Genomic DNA, 26,658 nt, shown 5'->3' with positions numbered 1-26,658 from the left:
GAGCAAAATCTGGGAGGTAGTGGAGGACAAGGGAGCCTAGCATGGCAGGCTGCAGTCTATGGTTGCAAAGAGTTGAACTTGACTTAGCAAAAGCAGTAACAGCAAACTTTGATGTATTCATGGGAGCCACCTTGAAACCCCCTCCCCTTTTATATTCTGTTTTCTTTCTGTCATAAATATTGGGTAATTTCTATTGTTTTACTTTCCAGGTCACTGATTTTTTTAATGTTCCTTTCACTCTGTTTTTTAGTCCATCTAAATAGCTTTTTATTTCTCTTATTGTATTTCTTATTTGTAAAGTTTCCTTTTGATTATTCTTTTTTTTTTTTTCATACTGTACAATTCCATTTATCTGACGTATTTGAGACGACATTATTACAGAAGTGGAAAACACATTACATAGTAGTTGTGGGGGCGCATTAAGGAGAGGGTCAGGGTGGGAGGTGAGGGATGTGGGTATAATAGGTCAACATGAAGGATCCTTGAGGAGATGGAAATACCTTCTTTCTTGATTGTACCAAGTCAATATCATGGTAGTGACATTGTCTATAAAATTTTGCATAATATGATAAAGTGGTAAAGGACAGTGGGTAAAGGATACATGGAATCTCTCTGTATTACCTCTTACAATTCACATGACTCTACAGTTGAGTTCAGTTAAGTTGCTCAGTCGTGCCTATGGACTGCAGCATGCCAGGATTCCCTGTCCATCACCAACTCCCAGAGCTTGCATGTGCATTGAGTCAGTGATGGTGGATGGCATCACTGACTTGATGGACATGAGTTCTGAGCAAGCTCCAGGAGTTGATGATGGACAGGCAAGGTGTGATTCAGTCCATGGGGTCACAAAGAGTCGGTCATGACTGAGCGACTGAACTGAACTGATGCTTAATACTAGGCTGAGAAATTTTCTTTCAGAAAGTACATCTTTCTAGAAATTATTTAAAATTTTATGTTTGCCAAATTACAGAATGATAGTGTAAAAAATCAAGGGATTTGATTTAGGTCATACCTGAATGGTCTAGTGGTTTTCCCCACTTTCTTCAATTTAAGTCTGAATTTGGTAATAAGGAGTTCATGATCTGAGCCACAGTCAGCTCCTGGTCTTGTTTTTGCTGGCTGTATAGAGCTTCTCCATCTTGGACTGCAAAGAATATAATCAATCCGATTTCGGTGTTGACCATCTGGTGATGTCCATGTGTAGAGCCTTCTCTTGTGTTGTTGGACAAGAGTGTTTGCTATGACCAGTGCATTCTCTTGGCAAAACTCTATTAGCTTTTGCCCTGCTTCATTCTGTATTCCAAGGCCAAATTTGCCTGTTACTCCAATTGTTTCTTGATTTCCTACTTTTGCATTCCAGTCCCCTGTAATGAAAGGGACATCTTTTTTGGGTGTTAGTTCAATTGGCTTAAAGCTCAACATTCATAAAACTAAGATCATGGCATCTGGTCCCATCACTTCATGGGAAATAGATGGGGAAACAGAGGAAACAGTGGCAGACTTTATTTTGGGGGGCTCCAAAATCACTGCAGATGGTGATTGCAGCCATGAAATTAAAAGAAGCTTACTCCTTGGAAGGAAAGTTATGACCAACCTAGATAGCATATTGAAAAGCAGAGACATTACTTTGCCAACAAAGGTTCGTCTAGTCAAGGCTGTCGTTTTTTCAGTAGTCATGTATGGATGTGAGAGTTGAACTGTGAAGAGGGCTGAGCGCCGAAAAATTGATGCTTTTGAACTGTGGTGTTGAAGACTCTTGAGAGTCCCTTGGACTGCAAGGAGATCCAACCAGTCCATGCTAAAGGAGGTCAGCCCTGGGTGTTCTTTGGAAGGAATGATGCTGAAGCTGAAACTCCAATACTTTGGCCACCTTATGCAAAGAGTTGACTCATTGGAAAAGACTCTGATGCTGGGAGGGATTGGGGGCAGGAGGAGAAGGGAACGAGAGAGGATGAGATGGCTGGATGGCATCACTGACTTGATGGACATGAGTTTGAGTGAACTCCGTGAGTTGGTGATGGATAGGGAGGCCTGGCGTGCTGTGATTCACGGGGTCGCAAAGAGTCGGACACGACTGAGCGACTAAACTGAACTGAATGTAAAAAATAGTTTATGATCATGTACTTTTTAGTTTTCATTCAAAATTAAAGATTTCTACGAGTTAAAAATTCTAATATATGTTATTAAAGCTATTGGAAATTATAAGGGAAACATTTCCATGTGCATGGGAAGTAGGACATGTGTTTTCAGTAAAAGAAGATTCGTGACAAAGAAATCTTTGGAAAGGAATATTTTTGTGTAGTCAAAACTGGCTAAGATTTGAATTTAACTAAGTATAAGGGTTTTAATACCAAAAATAAACTGCTGTAAAATTATCATTTGGTTTTCTCTCTGCTGTAAGGACAAAGTCTTTTGGGCTATTGGTTTGCTCTTGATAACAGATTACAAAAGGTTTTTATTTACCTTTCAAAATCATCTTCCTAAAAACAGGAATTCTGTGTTTTGTCAAATAAGTTTCTGTGTTCAGAAATCCTAATCTTCTCTATTAAAAGAGCTAAAGTTAAAAAGAAATCTATTTAACTTTCTGTATTTGCCTTAACATTTTCTGTTGTCACTTTAGTTGAATGGGTAACTAAGTGCTGTTTCACAGTGACCTATGATCCTATTTAACCAAGTTATTTTAAAACCTTTGTTGAGATCTTGTGACAAACTTCCCCAAATCAAATTCTGTATGTAGTCCTTTTTGACCGCAAAGTAACTTTGAAAATTTCCAAAGCGTCTCTAAAACATTTCAAAAGATTTTTTCTCTCTCCTTGTAAAAAGGTAGAGAGCTTATTTAGGCTTATTTGGTATGTTAAGAGGCCCTTTCCTGATTCTTAGACAGCAATACCATAGAAATGAATATTGCTTCCGTAAGACTTTAAGACAAGCAAAGCTCTTTATTAAAAGAGAGAGCGTGTGCTCAAAGGAAAAGGTGGGAACAAAAGTGCCAACTCGAGGGATAGAATGGGCAGGTTGCTTTTACACCAAAAGGGCAAGTTTGCCTCATGATCACTGATAATTTCCAGAAACTGTCAGACTTCTTGATCAGTAGTAGATGGCTTCAAGGTGGCTATCAGGAATAGGGAGTGTTTCTATTAGGGGAGAGGAGTGCATGAGAATTTTCTGCAAGAAAACATCAAAAGACATAAAGTTATAGTTTATAGTTGAATTTCTAGGTACACTCCTTAGTGTGACAGAGATAAAGTTAATATTTTATTTCTGATTCTTGTCTCTGGGACTCAGATCCCAGGGCCTCTGCATTAGCTTCTAAGGCATGTTTTGCCCAAGCCCGTTTCTCAGTTCTTTTCCAAAATAGCTATACTCTTGTCTTCCTGTCTCAAAATTACATGGGAAGTAGTGTCAAATAAGTAACACAAAGCCTTCTTTATGTTTTGTTTATGTGGGTTAGATTTGTTTCAGAAATTGTATGACATTCCTGGAAATCTGATGTGTCCTGGTAGTATCAGTCATAATTCTACTTATTATCCTGGAAATCTGATGTGTCCTAGTGTATCAGTCATAATTCTAGTTATTATCTTAAAATGTTGTTTGTCACAGATATTACCAAATTTCCTTATTAATTCCATTATAATGAACTCTCATCCTAATGGGTATTTTAAACTCTTTGTCATTTGCAGAGAATTATTGTTTTACTCTGATGTTTTACAAAAGCCCTCCTGCAAAAGTGAATTCTCAAAGAGAATTCATGGAAAAGAACTTTGACAAGTGCAGTTTTCTGCTAACTTTAAGATCATAAAACTGAACTGGTAATTCTCTTTTCTTCCTAGTTTCTTCTAGAACCAGGAGGAAAAGAGGATTCAAGAATAAGAATTAATAACATCAGAGTGAATAAGCTGAGGAAGATAATTACAGTTCTTATGACTTTTTTTTGGAAACATTGCCAGTTCCCTAATATTTTCCTATTCCAGATTTAAGTAAATGTTTTTTCCTAAGCTATTTGGACTTATATCAATTTGATAAAATATACCTTTGTAAACAAAGATGAAACATTTCCTTTTCTCCCTACCTGTCTCCAATATATGGAAACTGTTTAGTGTTCTTTTCTGGCAACATAGTTATTTACATAAGTTCAATAAAAATCTGCTATCCTGTAACAGGACAATTAGAAACATTGTAATTAGAAACAATGCTTTGACTGTAATAACATTTGAAATAAATATGAATAGACTCAGATATGATCAGACAGCTTTAAGGACTTACTTGAACTTTAGTTTGGTTTCCTGGCTTGAAAGTTTAAATTTATAAAAAGTTCTAGCAAAGCAGTCTTCAAAGGAATTTATATGGCCAATCACTATTCTTATTGTATTTATGTAAATATTTAGGCTAAGTCTTATGTAAACAGATTAGTTTTACTTTAATTATCCTAGGAAAAAAAAGAAAAGAAAAACAGGAGCAATTGAAAGAGAAAAATTATGTTTGCACTTTTGTTGTTGATGTTAGATTATAATCCTGTTAATCAACTTTGGAGTTTTCTTTTATACTTGTAAACTGGACAGGATTCTTTCTTTCTTCCTTTCTTTGGCTGTGTAGTTTGTGGGATCTTAGTTCCTTGACCAGAGATTGAACCTAGGTCACCAGACTGAAAGTGCTAAGTCCTAACTGGACTGCTGGGGAATTCCCTGGTCTGGATTTTAAATTCTTCCAGCTTCCTGAAATCTGGCTACAACTCTCCAAACAAACATTTACATTTTTTTCCCCCATCCTTCTCATTTGGAGATAGTAAGAACCAAGACTGCTCTTAAATCTCCTTGGAAGAGACTGTTTCAGGTCCTCTTCACTATCCAGGTGGCAGCCAAACTTCAGGGGCTTGAACTTTGTATGTACATCTCACAGCTAAAGAAGGCTCTACCTGACATCTGATCCAATAGAAACACTAGAGAATGCCAAATCAAATTGACTGGGAAGATAAGTAGCTGACATCAAAGTAGACCGCTTCCTTCCAAGATGCCAGATTAAGACTTGATACTTTAACTAGATATAAAACCCTCTCTTTTTCTCTTTCTTCCTTTAGCCTGGAAAGATGACACCATTGACTGTATCTCCCAGGCCTTTGTTAAGGAGAGGGAGGGTGTAGGTAATTTCTCAGACTGATGGATTTGTCATTAAAAAAAAAAAAAAAAATCATATCTGCCCTGGCTGCCAAAGAACCCCTATCTCTGCTTAACTACTGTAAACTTGGGGAATTTTGCATTCAGGATCTATACAAAGAAAGGAATATAAAGTAAGGGTAACCAGAACCCTTATACAAATTCAAATGGAAATTACCAGGAGGCATTCAAGATTCAAAAATTAGCTCCCTTTGATGGAGTCTTACTTCCCTACATACAAGGAGCCTCTCCTTAACTCTTAAAAATGTTGCAGGATCTGCTGCTTTAGCAATAATTGTCTAACAAAATCTTTAGATTCTTTGGCCAAAGTCGTTCTTGATAATAGGTTAGCCCTTGATTGCCTTTTAGCTGAACAAGGAAGTGTCTGTGTTGTAGCCAACACACCCACTGCATGTAGATGAACATTTCTGGGGAGGTTAAAATTCAGTTACATGAGACCACTGAAATGATCCAACTTGGCTTAAAAAGATGACTACTTCAGAGTGTTTTTTCAACTTATTTGATTTTGATTGGTGTGGTCCTGAGGGACCACGGTTCCAAAGTACACACCAAATGTTGGGAATTATCCTGCTTATAATAATCACAATAATCTCCCTGGTTCATTGTAGTCTTTCAAAAGCTCACAACATTCTCCATGACTGTAATTCTAACTGGTCAATAAGAAATTTATTGATCAGCACCAATGAGGTAATCCTTTCCATCCCCAAAAGAAAGATGAAGTCATCTGCTACTTAGACCCCTTTGTCCCCCACAGATAAATCTGAAGTAATAGTTTTTGTCTATGATTTCCTTGTCTTGGTTTTAAACACTTTTCCCTCTCTGTAGTTCTTTGGTGTTCCTCTCTGTTTGCTAGATGGGACACTTTTCAATTCATAAATTGTGCAATGAAACCAATTAGAGCTTTAAAATTTACCCAGTGTATTTTGTTAACACCCGCATCCCTCATTTTACAGAGAGATCTGTTTTCTCTGGAAGTAGATCAGGTTTTCTTCTCAAGCATGCAACTCAAGTATAATAACCACCCTCACTCCAAGTTTAATCCCAGAGACTAATCCATTGCACTTGAGTCGTCTTCTGATTATTTGAAACGACGTCTCCTGGAGAATTCTAACCTAAGTGATTGGAATCATTCTTATACCCACCTGTCTTAAGAAAAATCTGAATAAATAAATGCACTTCCCAGTCAACACCAGGTTTCTGAGAGATTCTTTTAACATACCTCCTTTTCCATCATAACAACAAGAAAATGAGTTTAGTGTTGGAACTGATATCTTACAGTGAATGGTGCTGCCACATTCGTGGTCTCCAAACAATATTTAACACTGGGATTGAAGACAGTCTCAGTCACTCAGAGCTTTGTGTAGATGTTTATTTAAAGTGAAAGTGACAGAAAAAGCTACTGACACAGACATTAGAAGGGGGTAGTAGAGTACCTGCCTCACTAAGCAGGGCATTGCAAACTTCTCAACTGGCTGCTGAGAATAGATAAAAAGAACACTTCAAGGTTGTACAAGATCCATTAGACCCTTTCCCAAGGCATACATCCTGAGATACCTTCAGTACAAGATTAGTCAGAAGGAACGGATTCTGGGCAATATGTTTCTGCGTGAGATATATTGTTGCTGAGAAACAGGTTCCCAGGCAAGATTTGTTACAGTTACAATTATTAACACAGAGTCTAAGAAAAGTACTTCCATGAGTAAGATATTGTGCTGTGTGATCATTAGCTGGGGTACTTTGCTAACAAAGGTCGGTCTAGTCAAGGCTATGGTTTTTCCAGTGGTCATGTATGGATGTGAAAGTTGGACTGTGAAGAAAGCTGAGCACCGAAGAATTGATGCTTTTGAACTGTGGTGTTGGAGAAGACTCTTGAGAGTCCCTTGGACTGCAAGAAGATCCAACCAGTCCATTCTGAAGATCAGCCCTGGGATTTCTTTGGAAGGAATGATGCTAAAGCTGAAACTCCAGTACTTTGGCCACCTCATGCGAAGAGTTGCCTCATTGGAAAAGACTCTGATGCTGGGAGGGATTGGGGGCAAGAGAAGAAGGAGACAACAGAGGATGAGATAGCTGGATGGCATCACTGACTCGATGGACGTGAGTCTCAGTGAACTCTGGGAGTTGGTGATGGACAGGGAGGCCTGGCGTGCTGCGATTCATGGGGTCACAAAGAGTCAGACACGACTGAGTGACTGATCTGATCTGATCTGATGGTTTGATTACAGGTAGTCCACAGGACTAGGGGAAACAGAGATTCTATTCTTGGAGGATACATGCAAGGTCCCATGCACATAGGAGAAAAAAAATTAGTGACCTCATAAGACACCAGGTCAGACCTACCTGTTAGTATTGGAGGGTCTCCTGAAGAGCCAGGGGATGGCTGTGGCTCATGGTGGGGACAAAGACAGTGGTGGTGGTAGTTCTAGGGAGTACACTTTGCCATAAGCCCTCCCAGAGGCTGTCATTACCTGTACCCAATAGCCAGTAGACTTCAGATGCCTTAGGCCAAACAACCAACAGGACAGGAATACAGCCCCACCCATCAGCAGACAGCTTAAGCTGATTAAAGTTTTTCTAAGCATGGCCCTGCCCTTCAGAGGGACAAGACCCAGCTCCACCTACCCGTGGAGTCCCTCCCATTAGGAAGCCTGCACAAGCCTCTTAGACAGCTTCATCCAACAGGGGAAAGACAGCAGAAGCAAAAAGAACTCCAACCATGCAGTCTTCAGAATAGAAACCACAATCACAGAAAGTTAGACAAAATGAGATGGCATAAGAATATGTCCTACATGAAAGAACAAGATAAAACACTAGAAGAAACAAAGATAGGAAACCTGCTAGGAAAAGAATTCAGAATAATGATAATAAAGAAGATCCAAGACCTTGGAAAAAGAATGGAGGCAAATATTAAAGAACAAACAAACAGAGATGAACAATACAATATCTGAAATAAAAAATACACTAGAAGGAATCAATAGCAGAGTAACTGAGGCAGAAGAACAGATAATTGACCTAGAAAACAGAATGGTAGAAATCAAGGCCCCAGAACAGAATAAAGAAAAAAAAGAATGAAAATAAATGAAGACCTCTGGGACAACATTAAATGCACCAACATTCACATTATAGGGGTCCTAGAAGGAGAAGAAAGTGAGAGACAAAGGACCTGAGGAAATATTTGAAGCAATAATAGCTGAAAACTTCCCTGACATGGGAAAGGAAACAGGTTACTCATGTCTAGGAGGTGCAGAGTCCCAGGTAGGTAAACCCAAGGAGGAACACACCAAAACACACAGTAATTAAACTGAGAAAAATGAAAGACTTCTTGGGATAGTCCTTCAACTTTCCAATCACTTTCAGTTATTAAAAGTTTGTCCACTCAAAATTTAAATCTCAAACACAATGTACCTTTTACCTGTTCCTCTCCCTTCAGCACAGACTTGCTCTGTGCTTCTGAGGACCAGCATTGGACAGGAGGGCTGGCCACATTTTTGTGGCTCCTCCAAGTCTAGTGCCTGGAATAGAAACAAGCAGTCTTGTCGATCTCCCACTTTCTCTCCCTTCCCAATTCTAAACTCTAGATATTCTCTTGTTGGGGATAAGGAAAAAATACTAGGGTAACAGGAGTTACCATGACAATGTGACTTTAATCCTCTATCTATTGGGTCTACCTGTTTAAGCCCAAGTACTTTCTGGGAGTCTACTTGACACAGATAACTCACACATCTTTAGAATACTTTGTCTTGGGCTACAGTCCTCTCCTCTGTTGTTGTGTCCCTCCCCATTCTCCCTCTCTGTATCCTGCCACCTATCTCTTCTTGCCATCCTGGCTCATTTTCTCACTTAACCAGGTGGAAGGGTACATCAACTCAGGAATATGATGCCAGTTTCTTTTTCTCCCAAACACCTTTAACCTTTATAAGGGACTCCCTTTATGCCCCTCTCTGCAAAGGGGGTGAAAACATTCTTAGCAGCATTGACTAAAGTGGAAATAAGAAGTAGGAAAGGGAGGTGAAAGCACTCTCTTCTCTCCCCTGACCAGACTTTGATGTAAATTGAGAAGCAGAGTGGTGTGGATGTAGCAGGGCTAATTAAGCCATCTTTTTCCAAACTTGGAGAGATGTACCTAACTTAGTCTTTGTTTACGGTTCTTTTTACACTGGAAATGGCTGAGACAGTGCCTCTTAATTCTTAGCTTTGAGCTTTAGTTGAGAAATGTGGAGAAGAGTAAAAGTCTAAGCATCATTTTGATATATATATATATATATACACATGGATATAGATACATAAATGACATCTATGTATACATATATATATATATATATATATATATATATATATATATATATGAAGTGAAGTGAAATGAAGTGAAGTCGCTCAGTTGTGTCTCTTTGTGACCCCATGGACTGTAGCCTACCAAGCTCCTCTGTCCATGGGATTTTCCAGGCAATAGTACTGGAGTGGATTGCTGTTTCCTTCTCCAGGGGATCTTCCTGACCCAGGGATCAAACCCGGGTCTCCTGCATTGTAGACAGATGCTTTACCATCTGAGCCACCAGGGACGCCTATATATATATATATATATATGTATGTATGTATAGGACTTCATAAAGGGCAAATAAGATATGACACCAAAAGATGCATCCCCCAGGTCTGAAGGTGTCCAATATGCTACTGGGAAAGAGCAGAGGAGAATTACCAATAGCCTCAGAATGAATGAAGCATCTGGACCAAAGTGAATGCGACCTTCAGCTGTGGATGTCTTTGGTTACAAAAGTAAAATCCAATGCTGCAAAGAACAGTATTGTACTGAAACCTGGAATGTTAGGTCCATAAATCAAGGAAAATTGGATGTGGTCAAAACGGAGATGGTAAGAATAAACAGTGACATCCTAGGAACCCATGAATTAAAATGGACAGGAATGGGTGAATTTAATTCAGATGACCATTATATCTACTACTGTGGGCAAAAATCCCATAGAAGAAAAGAGTAGCCCTCATAATAAACAGAAGAGTCCAAAATACAGTACTTGGGTGCAACCTCAAAAATAACAGAATGATCTAGGTTTGTTTCCAACACAAGCCATTCAACATAATAGTAATCCAAGTCAATGATCCTACCATTGATGCTGAAGAAGTTGAATTTGACCAGTTTTATGAAGACCTAGAAGACCTCCTAGAACTAACACCTAAAAAAGATGTTCTACTCATCATCGGGGATTGGATTGCAAAATTAGGAAGTCAAGATACACCTCAAGTAACAGGCAAGTTTGGCCTTGGAGAACAAAATGAAGCAGGGCAAAAGGTAACTGAATTCTGCCAAGAGAATGCCCTAGTCATAGCGAATATCCTTTTCCAACAACACAAGAGACTACTTTACACATGGATATCACCTCAAATTGATTACATTCTTTGTAGCTGGAGACAGAGAAGCTGTATACAGTCAGCAAAAGCAAGACCTGGAGCTGACTGTGGCTCAGATCATCAGCTTCTCATAGCAAAATTCAGGCTTAAACCAAAGAAAACCAGAAAAAAACACTAGGTGAGCCAGGTATCAGTTAAATCAAATCCGTATGAATTCACAGTAGAGGTAATGAACAGATTCAAGGGACTAGATCTAATTAACAGTGTGCCTGAAGAAACATGGTCAGAGGTCTGTAATATTGTACAGGAGGCAGTGAATGAAACTATCCCAAAGAAAAAGAAAAGCAAGGAGGCAAAGTGGTTATCTGAGGAGGCTTTATGAATAGTGGAAGAATGAAGAGAAGAGAAAAGCAAGGGAGAAATGCAGAGTTTCAAAGAATACCTAGAAGAGACAAGAAGGCCTTCTTCAATGAACAGTGTTTAATAATAGAAGAAAACAACAAAAGGGGAAAGACTAGAGATCTCTTCAGGAAAATCAGCAACATCAAGGGAGCAACCCGCCCAAAGATGGGCACAATAAAGGACAGAAATGATAGAGGTCTAGTAGATACTGAAGAGATCAAGAAGAGATGGAACAAATACTTGGAAGAACTGTACAAAAAATATCTTAATGAAGGGGATTATTATGATGCTATGGTTAGTCACCCAGAGCCAGACATTCTGGAGTGCAAAGTCAAGGGGGACTTAAGAAGCACTGCTGTTAATAAAGCTAGTGGATGCGATGAAATTCCAGCAGAACTATTCAGATACCTAAAGGAGGATGCCTTCAAGGTTTTGCATTCATTATGTCAGATCTGGAAGACCCAGCAGTGGCCACAGGACCAGAAAAGGTCAGTCCTCATCCCAATTCCCAAGAAGGGTAGTGCCAAAGAATGTGCTAACCACCAGACAATTGCACTCATCTCCCATGTTAGCAAGGTCATGCTGAAAATCTTGCATGCTAGATTGTGAACATCTAGCAGCATCATGTGAACAAAGAACGTCCAGATGTCCAAGCTGGGTTTAGAAAAGAAAGAGGAGCAGAGATCAAATTGCCAATATTCACTGGATTATAGAGACAGCAAGGTAATTTCAGAAAAATATCTTAGTTTCATCAACTATTCTAAAATCTTTGAATGTGTGGATCATGAAAAACTTTGAAAAGTTCTTAGAGAGATGGGAATACCAGACCATCTTATCTGTCTCCTGAGAAACCCATATGTGGGTCAAGAAGCAAGTTAGAACCCTGTATGGAACAACTGATTGGTTCCAAATTGAGAAAGGAGTATGACAGGGCTGTCTGGGGTCACCCAGTTAGTTTAATCTATACGCTGAGCACATTGTGAGAAACACTGGGCTGGATGAATTACAAGTTGGAATCAAGATAGGTGGGAGAAACATCAATATGCAGATGATATCACTCTAATTACAGAAAGCAAAGAGGAACTAAAGAGCCTCTTGATGAGGGTGAAGGAGGAGAGTGAAAGAGCTGGTTAAGACTAAATATTAAAAAAAAAAAAAAAAAAACTAAGATAAAAAGAAACACAAAAAACTAAGATCATGGCATCTGGCCCCACTCAGTTCAGTTGCTCAGTTGTGTCCAACTCTTTGCAACCCTGTGGACTGCAGCACGCCAGGCCTCCCTGTCCATCAGTGACTCCCGGAGCTTGCTCAAACTCATGTCCATCGAGTCAGTGATGCAATCCAACTATCTCATCCTCTGTTGTCCCCTTTTCCTCCTGCCTCAATCTTTTCCAACATCAGGGTCTTTTCCAAAGAGTCAGTTCTTTGCATCAGGTGGCCAAAGTATTGGAGCTTCAGCTTCAACATCAGTCCTTCCAATGAATATTCAGGACTGATATCCTTTAGGACTGGCTGGTTTAATCTCCTTGCTGTCCAAGGGACTCTCAAGAGTCTTCTCCAACACCACAGTTCAAAAGCATCAATTCTTTGGTGCTCAGCTTTCTTTATGGTCCAACTGTCACATCCATACATGACTACTGGAAAAATCATAGCTTTGACTATATGGACCTTAGTCAGCAAAGTAATGTCTCTGCTTTTTAATATGCTGTCTAGATTGGTCATAGCCTTTCTTCCAAGGAGCAAGCATCTTTTAATTTCATGGCTGCAGTCACCATCTACAGTGATTTTGCCTTGTCTCTCATGGACATACAATTTGAAAGGTTTCTTTAAGTCTGGTAGTCCTTAGGCCAGAGCTGGGACTAACTTTGTCTTTATGGTAAAAGAGTTAATGATCAGGTAGGCCTCCAGAGTCCCCAAACGAGCAGAGGAGGTGAAGGGACAAATGGCGGACTTTTTTTTTTTTCTTTCCCTCTACATTCCTTCACTAAGCCTTAGTCATGTAGGAGGCTCTTTTAATCCTGTGTTGCTATGGAGACTTAGTTCAGTCAGTTCAGTCACTCAGTCATGTCCAACTCTTTGTGACCCCATGAATCACAGCACGCCAGGCCTCCCTGTCCATCACCAACTCCCAGAGTTCACTCAAACTCACATCCATCAAGTCGGTGATGCCATCCAGCCATCTCATCCTCTGCTGTCCCCTTCTCCTCCTGCCCCCAATCCCTCCCAGCATCAGAGTCTTTTCCAATGAGTCAACTCTTCGCATGAGGTAGCCAAAGTACTGGAGTTTCAGCTTTAGCATCATTCCTTCCAAAGAACACCCAGGGCTGATCTCCTTTAGAATGGACTGGTTGGATCTCCTTGCAGTCCATGGGACTCTCAAGAGTCTTCTCCAACACCATAGTTCCAAAGCATCGATTCTTCGGTGCTCAGCTTTCTTCACAGTCCAATTCTCACATCCATACATGACCACTGGAAAAGCCATAGCCTTGACTAGACGGACCTTTGTTGGCAAAGTAATGTCTCTGCTTTTCAATATGCTATCTAGGTTGGTCATAACTTTCCTTCCAAGGAGTAAGCGTCTTTTAATTTCATGGCCGCACTCACCATCTGCAGTGATTTTGGAGCCCAAAAAAATAAAGTCTGACACTGTTTCCACTGTTTCCCCATCTATTTCCCATGAAGTGATGGGACCAGATGCCATGATCTTTGTTTTCTGAATGTTGAGCTTTGGATTAGGTACAACAGGGTGCAAATCTTGGATTATTTCATTGATAGCTCTCAAATCTTGAACAAAGTGATACTCTGTTGAGTTTGGATCTTTGACAAGGAGGATAGGGGTGTCATATGGGGACCTGCAAGGTTTAATCAGTCCTATTTTTAAAAATCTTCTTGAAAATTAGTCTCTCGTCTCAGAGAGTATTTTTTAAATTAGGTATCCCAGCATTTTTATGGGATTTGTATTGACCGTGCATTCTTGGCCTTCCCAGGGTGCCATCAGCCCACACTTCCTGCTTCCCTTTTCATAGACTTCAGTGGGAAAAGGCTCTGTCTCCTTTTCAGGGGCATCCATGAGTGCCATCTATAGGTGTACAGATTGCTCTGGCAAGACTCTGATATCAAGTTGACCTGCTGAAAAAGTTACTTGAGCATTTAATTTACAGAGACGATCTCTACCCAGAAGAGGGATTGGACACACTGGGATATATAAAAAACTGTGTTTCAGGGTATAGTCCCCTAATTGGTATTCTAAAAGTTGTAAGGGGGAGCAATTTTGTATTTCCCCAGACACTCCTGTGATAGTGGGGATGGACTGAGATGTTTTCTGTGCCACCTAGGCGTTCACCACAGAGTATGTAGCACCTGTATCTATTAGAAAGTCAATTAATTTGTTCCCCACTGTCAAAGTTACCGGGGCTCCTGTGGGAAAATTTGAATCGGATGTCTCAAGTCCAAGGGAGCCCTGTGGTCTCTTCATTCATCATCAGAGTGTCCTCCTCTTTTGACCATTAGAGAGGCTCCCATCTTTCTGTTATTGTTATCTTTTTATTCTTTAACTTAGGGCAATTTGTCTCCAATGACCTTCCTCCTTACAGTAAGCACATTGCTCCTTCCCCAGTGGTGGCTTACTTCTCTTCTGGGTACAAGCCTTCTGGGAATTCATTGCTACCGCCAGTAAGGTAGTGCTCTGCCTGCATCCTCTTGCTTCTCTCATTGTTCCCTGTTATTGAACATCTTAAAAGCAACATCTACTAACTGAGAAGGGTTCATTCCAAATGCACCATCTAACTTTTGTAATTCTCTTCTTATATCTGGGTTACCTTGCCTAGTGAAAGTCATATTCACCATTCTCATGTTTTCAGGGGCCTCAGGGTCAACATCTGTGTACTGCCCATAAGCTTGATAAACTCTTTCTAGAAATTCTGATGGGTTCTTGTTGGGGTTTTGGTGTATCTCCTGAATTTTGTTTAAGCTCTTTTGCCTAGGTACCCCTTTTGAAGACCCACTAAGATACACTTCCTATAATGCTTTAGGAGCAGCATACCTCCATTGTTAGGATCCCAGTCAGTTAGATTTGCTTTTGGAGTTTCAACTGGATCAGCTAGATAAATAAAGCTGGTATGCTTCCTCCCTAGCCTTGTCAATAACCATCCTTCTTTTATCCCCTGTGAGCATCAAATTCAAAAGAGTAGGAATGTCTGCCCAAGAGGGATGGTAAGTGGCAAAGATCGAAGAGAAAAGTTCAGTCATGTGGATTGGGTCCTCTCGATATGTAGAGTTCTTGTTTTTCCAATTAAACAAATATGAAGTTGAGAATGGCTTGTGCATCCATAGAAACCCAGTTGGTTGGCCATCTGCATTAAGGTCTCCGATGGCATATTGGTGCAAGGCAAATTGCCCTGCTTCAGAAGTGGCTCCTGTCCAAACTGGGTCTTGGATGGTGATGCCAAGCCAGGCTCCTGTGCCCTGGGTGTTAACATAGAAACCCCTAATTGATCTCCACAAGGAGGGGAAACAGGAGCATGGGCAGTTGGAACACCTGCCAATGCAACATGTTTGGCCAGTGGAGGAGTTGGGTTGGTCAGAGAGAGTTTAAGTTCTGAAACAACATATCCTCACTCTCACTTTCTCCCTCTCCCTCTTGTAGTATAGGTGTTTCCTTGACTTTCCTTCCAGATTGCTGCACCATAAGGCAGCAGCCATTTGACTGTTATTCCTGAGGTAATACCATAAATGCCTCTACTATGGAATCTCATCATTTTTACCTGCCCTTTCACAAAACAAGTTTAATTGTGAGATCATATAATAATTAAGTGAGCCATTTAAGGGCCATCGAGTCCCAGATTCTAGAATATATTGGGACTACACACCATTAGAACAGGATATCATCTCTTTCTTAGTCATAGGCCCACAGCTATATCTTGCCCATTTATTTACGATACAGCCCAAACAGCTTTCCTTAGGGACAGATGGAGTATTTCCTCTACTGATAAGTTCAAGAATCACAAAACAGAAATTTAATACCAAAGGCACAAACAGACTCCATTATGAATGGGCACAAAACCAAAAGCAAATGAACGAGTTCACAAAATCAGGTAAATTCAACAATCCCCCCTTTCAAAAAGGTACCCTGCAAATTGGCTTTTCCTTTAAAGGAAAAGTCCAAATTGAGAGGGGAATATGTTCCCAGCGGTACACACCAGAGCAACTTACCCTACTATATGGAGCCCCTCAGCTCCCAAATGTCAATTCCTTGCTCCAACTACCAAATGCTGGGACAGCCCATGCCACTTCAGGAAATTCTGAAGGGAAGATCCTGAGGACAAATGTCCTGGCAGCTGCTAGGGCCTTTCCTGAAAGTTCCCCAAGTGGGGCCAGTTCACCACGAGCAGCATGGCTCCTGGCTGACTTGCAAAATTTGTTACTGAGCCCAAGTTCATTCTGCTCACCACATGACAGGTCAATAAATCAAGAGACAAGTTGTTGGAGCAATGAGTGATGAGTTTAATCGGAAAGCTAGAGACCAAGAAGATGGTAGACTAGAGTCTCCAAAAACCATCTCACCTCAGTCAGGATTCAGGGTCCTTTTATATACAATAGGGAGGGGGAAGGGGCTTTCAGTGGCACCAACAAATGGCAAAACAGGGCTATAAGCTAGTTGCTGGTTGACAGTTGCTCACTTGGTTGGGTGGGAGGGGTCATCCCACTGGGGTGCCCTGACCAACTGCTGAGTGGGACTTTTATAGCTGGTGTCTGTCTCAATGGAGCATGCAGGCCGGAGCCAGGGAGGGAAAGGCCCCTTATGCCTTAGGTCCCATGTGGGACCACTGCTACAACACCACAGCATTGCAAGTGTAACGTGACTGCTTTTCACAAGCAGCTCAGGATCTCCAGAAATATATGCTACGCAAATCCCACAGATGACATTCTGAAAAGTAAAGGTGGAAGCAAAGGTGAAAGCAAAAAGTAAGATGGTGATAAGATTTTTTGAAATAATGGTAAGATCAGATCAGATCAGTCGCTCAGTCGTGACCGACTCTTTGCGACCCCATGAATCGCAGCACGCCAGGCCTCCCTGTCCATCACCAACTCCCAGAGTTCACTGAGACTCACGTCCATCGAGTCAGTGATGCCATCCAGCCATCTCATCCTCTGTCATCCCCTTCTCCTCTTGCCCCCAATCCCTCCCAGCATCAGAGTCTTTTCCAATGAGGCAACTCTTCGCATGAGGTGGCCAAAGTACTGGAGTTTCAGCTTTAGCATCATTCCTTCCAAAGAAATCCCAGGGCTGATCTCCTTTAGAATGGACTGGTTGGATCTCCTTGCAGTCCAAGGGACTCTCAAGAGTCTTCTCCAACACCACAGTTCAAAAGCATCAATTCTTTGGCACTCAGCTTTCTTCACAGTCCAAATCTCACATCCATACATGACCACAGGAAAAACCATAGCCTTGACTAGACGAACCTTTGTTGGCAAAGTAATGTCTCTGCTTTTCAATATGCTATCTAGGTTGGTTATAACTTTCCTTCCAAGGAATAAGTGTCTTTTAATTTCATGGCTGCAGTCACCATCTGTAGTGATTTTGGAGCCCAGAAAAATAAAGTCTGACACTGTTTCCCCATTTCTTTCCCATGAAGTGATGGGACCAGATGCCATGATCTTAGTTTTCTGAATGTTGAGCTTTAAGCCAACTTTTTCACTCTCCACTTTCACTTTCATCAAGAGGCTTTTGAGTTCCTCTTCACTTTCTGCCATAAGGGTGGTGTCATCTGCATATCTGAGGTTATTGATATTTCTCCTGGCAATCTGGGGTTAAAAAATATTGTTTATCAATAATAAACGATTATTGACTCTAAGTTCAGTGCACCTTTTGCAGATTACCGCCTTTAGGGTTTGAGGCAACTCAAATCTGGCAACAACTTTGTACCTGAGTAGTAACTGTGGGTGAGTGTGGGGAGCACTTACTCCTCCTGAACACATACCTCAAAACGGATATCTTTTCAACGATTTTTAAAGATAAATATATTAACATGATAGTTGCTGAACCTATGGATAAAACCACAGAGAAAGCAGTGTGAAACATTTATGCAACCCATCATTCCTGGTTGTAAGTCATACAGAAACATATTCTGGCAAATTTAGGCTAAAAAGGAATTTATTGGAAACTTTTGGAAAGCTGATAGAATTGTAGGGAAGGCTAGAGGAACAGGTACCAAAGATGCTTGGTGATAGGGTCTGCACGGGGCCTCATTGTGTTGACCTCACCAACAAAAGATAAAGTCACAGTGACCCATGTAACTGATCACATTGCTCAAGCAACATCCTATTTTCACCGCTGGCACTTACTTTCCCAAGACTACTGATCACCCTACCGTGGGACACCTCTGACTCTCAAGACTACGTGACTGCCGAATTCCACTTGCAGGCTAAAGATAAACTAACCACCCCACTTCAGGGAACCCAGTTTCCCTCTACTGGGTATAAGAAGGATTCTACTGGGTTTCTTTTCGAGAGCCAGTCACTCTTTCATTTCGCTTTAATAAATCTCCTTTTCTTTGCCTAACTGCCCGGCTTGTTCTCTTCTTCTCCGCACTGGCCTTACAGTTGGGGAAACTTGGAGGCTTCAATCGGCATTAACGTTCTGGAAACTGCCACTACCGCTTCTGAAAGGGCTGCCAATTTGCTTATACTGGATGCAGTAAGCTGCTGCCACCTGTGGCCGGCCCCTACACCAGGAAAACAGCTTCTTCCCGAGGTGAGGCTAAGGCGAGTGCCTGTCAGTCCTGACGAGGGGCGAGCCTCACGCCATCGCGCCACAGCCCTCCGCCGTTTAGTACCGGCATTAGGACCCGGCGTAGCACGGAATGAGGCTCGGGGGAGGGACTAGGGGACGTCTTTGCGCTCAGTGACGTAATCATCCCGCGCCAGCAGCGACCAGGGCTGTGGAGAAACACGTTTCTGGCGGGCCTCACCTCTAACCTACCATGGCGGCCCGTATACAGCAGTCTCCTCAGCCTGGCGGCGGGAAGCGTAAAGGCAAGGCTCAGTATGTGCAGGCCAAGCGGGCTCGGCGCTGGGATGGCGGTGGGCCCCGCCAGCTCGAGCCCGGGATACAGGGCATTCTCATCACCTGTAACATGAACGAGCGCAAGTGCGTGGAGGAGGCCTATAGCCTGCTCAACGAATACGGCGACGACATGTATGGACCAGAAAAGGTACCAGTCCCAGGGAGGGCGGGTCATTGAGGCAGAAGGAAAGGGTGGCAAGCTAGTTGCGTGAATTTGGCTGCCACAGTGGCGGTGAGGAGGCGTGTCCTCGCCTAGGTATATTCCCTCCGCCCCCCCGCCCGATCCCTACCTGGTCTTGTGCTTGAAATGCTTGCACCTCCTTGTTTTCCACCCCCATCGTTAACCAGGGTGGCTTCCAGGTATAGATTGCTTCCTTCGGTTCAGGCGTTGTTTCTGAACCTCTTTCAGAAACACGTATTTCTCATCGTAGCTTTGGGAAATATTGCTCACCAGGACACTGGTTCAGGTTCACACTTCATTCGTTCTTAAGGTTTTTGCCACCATTTGGAACCGTATGGCTGTACAGTGTTTATCCTAAGCAGTAACATCTCTAAAATAGTGGTTTGGGTACTAGTGCCAGTTTCTTCTCAAGTGCATATAAAAATGCATTTCAAGCAGTAAAAATATTTTATAACAATACCGTATGAAATCTAGTTGTTCATTTTTGGAAATAATTATATTACTGGTTTAGGATTGTGACCAATACGCACACATGCACACCCCAGGGAATTAAATGAAGGCGGATAGTACAAAGGTTATTTCAATTCAGGTAAGGTACTGTCATTTACTAGCTCAAAGGATGAACATGTTATTTAATTCTGCTGAGCTACATAAAAAGAATGTTATAGGACTTTGGAAAGTTGGCTAAAAAAATTGCATATGTACATAAAATACATCCCTGTAAACAAAAAATGCTCCATAAATGTGTAAGATTAGTGCCTGATTGGTAACCGTATTCATCACTAGTGGAGCAGAGAACTGGGCAACAAGTGTATGTCCTGTCTATGTGGATACCTTGAACAAGTTCTTTAACTATTTCAGTAGTACAATTGTAAAGGATTTTTAACTTCATAACTATTTGGTTTAATCTTATGAAAGGAGAGTGTCATATCAGGCACAGAGATATCTATTGATAGGGTTACAGTCCACCCTGTAATGATTCATCTGGTGAGCACATTTCCCTCTGTCCCAGACTGTCAAGATGCTTTAGAAAACATTTTCAAATGATATGTATGGTAGTCTGAGGAAACTCCCTTCTTTCTCCACATTTTGGAGGAGGTGGTGTCTAAATTAAAAGTTTTATTGTTAATATTGCATCTTCTGCCCCTGGGGGTGGGGTTTACATAAATAGTTAACTAAGAGCTTTTAATATGAGCTGTTGTGGCATTTCTCCTCATTAATTTTATGCAAGCAGTTTGCAGACAAGGATCAACAACCCTCTGGAAGTGAGGGAGAAGACGATGATGTGGAAGCTGCCTTGAAGAAAGAAGTTGGTGACATTAAGGCATCCACTGAGATGAGGCTAAGAAGATTCCAGTCAGTGGAGAGTGGAGCAAATAATGTAGTCTTCATCAGGACACTTGGGATAGGTGTGTCTGACTAATACACTTTAAGATTATTGATCCTATAATATCAGGACATCACCCTGACTCTGAGAACACTGCCTACAAAATGGGTTCATGGGCATGGCTCAGTTAATCATTTGATTGCATCCTCTCTGTGTTAGCACTGTGTTGGCACTAGGCATATGGAAAGGTGAAATGGGGTGGTGGACTAGCATGGGCTTAGGAGTAGAAACCTGGGTTTGCCACTTCCTTTGTATTTAACTTTAGGCAAAACAAGAGTACATGGTTCTGTCTAAAAGGAGCAGATGCTACTCAGCTCTCCCAATTTGGAATGGCTCCAGACATTTGGGAATGTAGTCTCAGGATAGCCAGATCTTCCGATTTTTCAAAAGAAGTTGGAAATCTGGAGAAGTTTCTATGTTTTTAAATGTAGTTAACTAATTTAAAAATATTGAAAACACTGAACAGCCTCAAATAGAATTGTATGTGGTCAGGATGCTTCCTAAGGACTACATTATGATCTTGTGGCTAAGGGATGACTCTGAGGTCTGAAATCTAGACTTCAGTACAGACTTAGCTAATGGATTGATTAAATCTTGAGTGACTTGAAGATTTTTGTTTTGTTTTTGTAAAACATGTTCTATTTAATGTTTATTAGTTTGTTGCTGCTGTTACAGGAAAACAACAGTATGACGTTGTCATTAGATAAATCAGACATCATGAATAAATTAACTCCAGAGTCTTCATGAACAATTGCTTTTGATAAAAGTGGACTTAAAATATTAGATATAGTATTAATACAGAGTGCATCAAAGAAATATTAGTTGGAAGAAATGTTTGGTTAAACTTGCTTAAAATTCATTATGATAAGTTTTTCTAATCTACCGTCAGTTTATGTCACTGCCAATAAAAATTCTTTTTAGAGAGTCTGAAGAGTTTAAAATGTGTGAGGACTTTGAAACTTACCTGTTTGTTTTGTGCTGATTTTTTTCTTTTAGAACCTGAGAAATTGGTGCATCATATTCTCCAAGATATATACAAAACCAAGAAGAAGAAGACTCGGGTTATTCTACGAATGTTGCCCATCTCAGGCACATGCAAGGCTTTCTTAGAAGATATGAAAAAATATGCAGAAACATTTTTGGAACCATGGTTTAAAGCTCCAAACAAAGGAACATTTCAGATTGTATACAAATCTCGGAATAACAGTCATATGAATAGAGAAGAAGTTATCAAAGAATTGGCAGGTATGTTTCTCTTAGTGATTTTGCAAAGATGTGCCATGGTAAATATTTGCTTTTAAGATTTTTTTTTTTTTTTAATATTTAGGGCTTATATTTTTGAGTGAGAGCAAGTATTTTAAAATATCATTAAATAATATCAAGCCTAACTTCAATATGTTGGGTTGCTGCTGCTGCTGCTGCTAAGTCGCTTCAGTTCTGTGCGACCCCAGAGATGGCAGCCCACCAGGCTCCCCTGTCCCTGGGATTCTCCAGGCAAGAACACTGGAGTGGGTTGCCATTTCCTTCTCCAATGCATGAAAGTGAAAAGTGAAAGTGAAGTCGCTCAGGTTGTCTACTTGAAAGTTACACAGTCATGTCCGACTCCTAGCGACCCCATGGACTGCAGTCTACCAGGCTCCTCCGTCCATGGGATTTTCCAGGCAAGAGTACTGGAGTGGGGTGCCATTGCCTTCTCCAAATATGTTGGGTATGAGATTATTTTTGGTAGTTAGATACTAAAGTCTTTTCCAAATCAGAATTGCATTTTCTTTGAGGAAAAAAGGGCTCTTATTAACTTTCTCAGGATTTCATTTGTATTTATGTATTGAAAGCATTCAGAAAACTTGATTCAAATACATGTAAAGTAGTGGACTAGTACATGCATTTATATATATACTATAGTATAACACTACTAATATATGTAGTGTTTCAACAACTACATTTCTGATAAGGTTAGTTATAAATTTAACAAATTCTAAATAGGGGGAGGTGAAAGATTGTTTTTGTATCCACCGAGCTTAATGGTATCTTTTTTTATCTTGTTTTCCTTTTTGTTACAGGAATAGTAGGCAGCCTTAATTCAGAAAATAAAGTGGATCTTAGCAATCCACAGTACACAGTGGTAGTAGAAATCATTAAAGCTGTCTGTTGCCTGAGTGTTGTGAAAGATTACATGTTGTTCAGAAAATACAATCTCCAGGAGGTGGTGAAGAGTGCTAAGGACTTGTCACAGCTTAACCCAAAGCAAGCAGCACAAACAGGAAATGGGAAAGAAGCTAAATTGGAATCTGGTGACAAATCAAGTCAAAATGACCCAGCAGAAGGAAAAAATAACCAACAAGTGGTACCAGAGAACAGTGAGGAGCTGGGTCCAACAGAATCAATATCTGAGACACATGTGGTGAATGAGGGGGTGGCTAAACCTGAACTTGCAAGTCAAGTCACAGAAGGATCTGAATCAAATGAAAATGATCTCTGATAGGAAAAGAAATTGTTTGGTGTTGGAGGTAGATGTTTCTTTTTTTTTTTGGAGGTGGATTTTTCAACTGGAGTTTTGTGAGATGTTGCTGGGATTCCATATAAAATTGTGACTAAAAATACTGTTTTTGATATTGTGTTCTCCATAATTTACTCACAGTAGTGGAGCAGCTCTGTTAATAGTTTTGTTAGAGGTCTTTCAGCCATATATGGCAGTGTGCAGTAGGCCCACGTGCATTTGGTTGGCTTAGAACAGACTTTGGATAAATTGGTGAACACTATTGCAGAGAGCAGAGGGTGGTAGGGGAATGATGTTGGCCTCTCCTTCATGATTACCTTCCCCACTATCCCCTTCTGCACTACCAGCTGACTTACAGGAATGAACAGGCTCTGTGAAATCAAAACTCAAGAGGGAAATTTCCATTCTAAGAAAGGAATTTTTGTGTATTGCAACTCAGTTGTCCCCTGCCGCTTTGTTGTAAACATTGGACAAACATGGGTTGTATAGGTTAGAAGTGAATTGTTTTGTGAATTTTTTTACTTTTGGGGATTTTTCTTGTTTTGTTTTTATCCACTCCTCACCCCTCTTTTTTTTGACAGTACCATAGGGCATGTGGGATCTTAGTTCCCAGACCAGGGATCCTACCCATAGCCCCTACAGTGGAAGTTATGCTCATTTTTATGTTTTAATAACATTTGTTACAAACAGATCTGATGGTGCAGTGGTGCAGTTTTTGAAGGCAAGTTTTGAAAGAAAAATGTTCCATTCTAGGCATAGAATTACAGACATTTCTGATAAGGTTGGTTATAAAGAATGTGTCTTCTGAGTCACTGCAGTCTACTAGTACAGCAGGGACTCAAATGCTTTATACTGTAAGCTACTTTACAATGTACAGGGATATATAATCCAGGCTGTTCCATTGTATATCCTTTGTGAAATGCAACTTACAAACTGAACATTTGTTTTAGCAGTTGTAACTATAAAGCATAGCCCGTTGACAAATAAAGATTATTTTAATGGCGTTGGAATACCAGAACAGTAAACCTTTTGTTCAAAAAAACCACATTCAATGAAAAGGTTTAGAAAGCAAATTATTTAGTGGTAGAATTTTTTCCAGAAAAGAAAAATTCGAATAATTGCTAAGAATCTAATAATACCAACATTTAGCTAGGTCAAGGAGTACAAGAAATTGAAGACTTTACTGTCAGTATAATAAATTGACTTACGTGATGCTAAAGAGGTTTTGTATAAAAGCAGCAGCTTCTCTGTGTGAGCTGATGAATCAACAGATTTCATGAATATTTGTCATGCTGTAGCATTTGTAGGATTTGTAAATGATCAGGAAATTCAAGAAAACTAAGTTACTAAAGTCTCTCCAAACAGTGGTCAATAAAATTTAGTAGGTCTTCATATCTGAAAACCCAGTGATCTGTCATCTGTACTCCTAGTGCCCCATCAGTGGCTGGCTCCATGACAAATTCTGCATCACTTTATTAAAAGAATATCCTATGACTTTGGTAATTACAGCACATTGCTTTCTTCACAGTGTGAAGAAAAAGCTTGGAGTTGAAGAAAGTTCTAAATAATGCTACAAAAGTGGTTAATTAAAGATACATTTATGTGTTTAAAACAAAAGAACCAACTAAAACCTGAATGAAGAGCATGTAAATCTCTTACATACAGAAATCCAATGCTTATCTGAGGAAGAGTTAGCCACAGGATATTTGAGCTGAAAGGTGAATTACCAGTAAGTTCTAAGTACAAGAAAACACTAGGCCAGATTTTGCTAAATGCTTTGAAGATGAAGAATGGTCTCATTAGACATTTTTTCATTGCAAGAACAAATGAGCTGTTTTTATGAGGGCCTGGAGAAAAATATTTTTTTCTTTAAAGTGACAGGAGTCTTGGATTAAAAGAAACTGACTCTTTGGAATAATTATGTTGAATAAGGCACTCTTGGTTTCCACAGACACTTGGATTTGAAAAAGAAGAAAGCAACGTCTCAAGCCTTATTTAAACTCTCCTTGAAGAATTGCAAAACCAAATTAAATAGCATTTCCCCTCCTTTTCCCAACACTATGTGACTGGGTGAGGAACCCTTTCTCAAAATCTCAGCTTGAGATTTTGTCATTGAGAGAATAAGAAGAACTGAGAGTCCTATTCTCACGGTTGTGAATTTCTGTGAAACATGAGTATCCTTCAACTTGGTGCTGACACACGCAATACTTTGAAAGTTTTTTCAGGGGTTCCTCCAGGGTAAAACTGAAAAAAGAAGAGAGATAACAAAGAGGATTGCAAAATAAAATAATTGAGAATACTGAGGGGTTGTGAAATTAGCTTTTGGAGTTGGATTTATTTTTTAACAAGTTTGGCAGTATAAATGTTAAGTCTTGCACCAATGGCTGTAGTTGTTTATTGGCTAGTGAACATGGAAATAATTTTTATCCTTCTAATGATTCTGGTTAATTCTTCAAACCAGAAGAATTTGGGATGGGGCAAAGAGAATAGCTTCCCAAGTGGCTCAGTGACAAAGAATCCACCTGCCAATGCAGGAGGCACAGTAGACGCCAGGTTCAATCCCTGGGTCAGGAATATCCCCTGGAGAAGGAAATGGCGAATCACGCTAGTATTCTTGCCTGGAGAATTCCATGGACTGGGGAGCCTGGTGGGCTATGGTCCATGGGATTGCAAAGAGTCAGAGGTGAATGAACAGGCCAACCCCTGCTGTGTGAATAGAAAGGACCTTGCTAATGCAGATGAGGCTGGCGCTTCCTTATATATCTTTAGAATGTTAACTCTTAATAAGTTGAAGTTATCTTGAAAGGATGATAAAAGCATTCTAAGTATCACTGGGGGAATGTGAATAATAGGATTTTGGTGCCTTCAGACTTTCCAAGACAAAGATACTTTTATTTTGGTAGTACAAGACTTGGGGAATAAAATTGGCTGTAGGCATACAATTGTATGGAACTAGGTTCGTTTTATTTTGTGAAAGCTGCTACTCTACATAAAGATTTTGATGTAGTAGTTTGTTGTAATCCCCTTCTACATTTGTATTTGGTAAGGCCTAAGTGTGACAAAAGCTCTTCTGCAAATACGAGGTAGTACCGTGTTCTGTTGGAATCTGAGTTCGTTCATTGAGAGATTTATTTTCAAGTTTACCAATTGTTTATTTCCACTAACGTTTGAGCATATTATTTTATATATGATGGGATTCCAGGGTGGGAATGGAGTGCTTTTTCTCTTTTAATTTTTATTTTAAAAAATTAGTTAAACTCCAGTGTTGTGGTTTAGTAAACTTGTTTTGCTTTATGGAGGAAAGTGTTAAATTTGATATTTTAAAACATATTTCTCTATGATTAAATATGATTTCTGAATGTTGTTTTTACTTGTATTTTGCTTTTGATATGGCCAGGTATTCAGCTTTTTTTTTTTGATAGTTCCTAATGTTTTCAGAAAAATAAAATTAGTTCCCTAAATACTAGTGTTCTCTGTCTTTACTTTTTCTTTCTGCCTCTTAGTAAAGCTCTTGCTCTATAATTGTAATTATAAAGTAGTTTAATCATAAAAGATGTTTTTATGTCATATTATGTATTAAAAGTTGTGTGTTGT

At 40.2% G+C, this 26,658-nt stretch overlaps 1 protein-coding gene and 2 pseudogenes across 2 annotated transcripts; 2 read left to right on the top strand and 1 right to left on the bottom strand.

The window, feature by feature from the left end:
- Positions 1-987: 987 nt before the first annotated feature.
- LOC139179632 (craniofacial development protein 2 pseudogene) overlaps positions 988-26,658 on the bottom strand; it is a 65,572-nt pseudogene continuing 39,901 nt past the window's right edge.
- On the top strand, positions 9,835-12,080 carry LOC139179589 (craniofacial development protein 2-like; annotated as a pseudogene).
- On the top strand, positions 18,842-26,527 carry THUMPD1 (THUMP domain containing 1). Of its 2 annotated transcripts, none has more exons than XM_070779188.1 (4): positions 18,842-19,147; positions 20,412-20,589; positions 21,564-21,812; positions 22,628-26,527. In XM_070779188.1, the coding sequence occupies exons 1-4, from the start codon at positions 18,917-18,919 to the stop codon at positions 23,044-23,046; spliced, it is 1,077 nt and encodes a 358-aa protein (XP_070635289.1). In that variant the 5' UTR covers positions 18,842-18,916; the 3' UTR covers positions 23,047-26,527. The 2 variants fall into 2 exon arrangements, with proteins under 2 accessions (XP_070635289.1, XP_070635290.1); XM_070779189.1 differs by having other exon boundaries at positions 18,844-19,147; positions 20,415-20,589.

Source organism: Bos indicus, chromosome 25 (assembly GCF_029378745.1).
Source record: "Bos indicus isolate NIAB-ARS_2022 breed Sahiwal x Tharparkar chromosome 25, NIAB-ARS_B.indTharparkar_mat_pri_1.0, whole genome shotgun sequence".
NCBI lineage: Eukaryota > Metazoa > Chordata > Mammalia > Artiodactyla > Bovidae > Bos > Bos indicus.
Note: the sequence above shows the minus strand (reverse complement) of the source record. Positions and strands in the feature narration are given on the sequence as shown.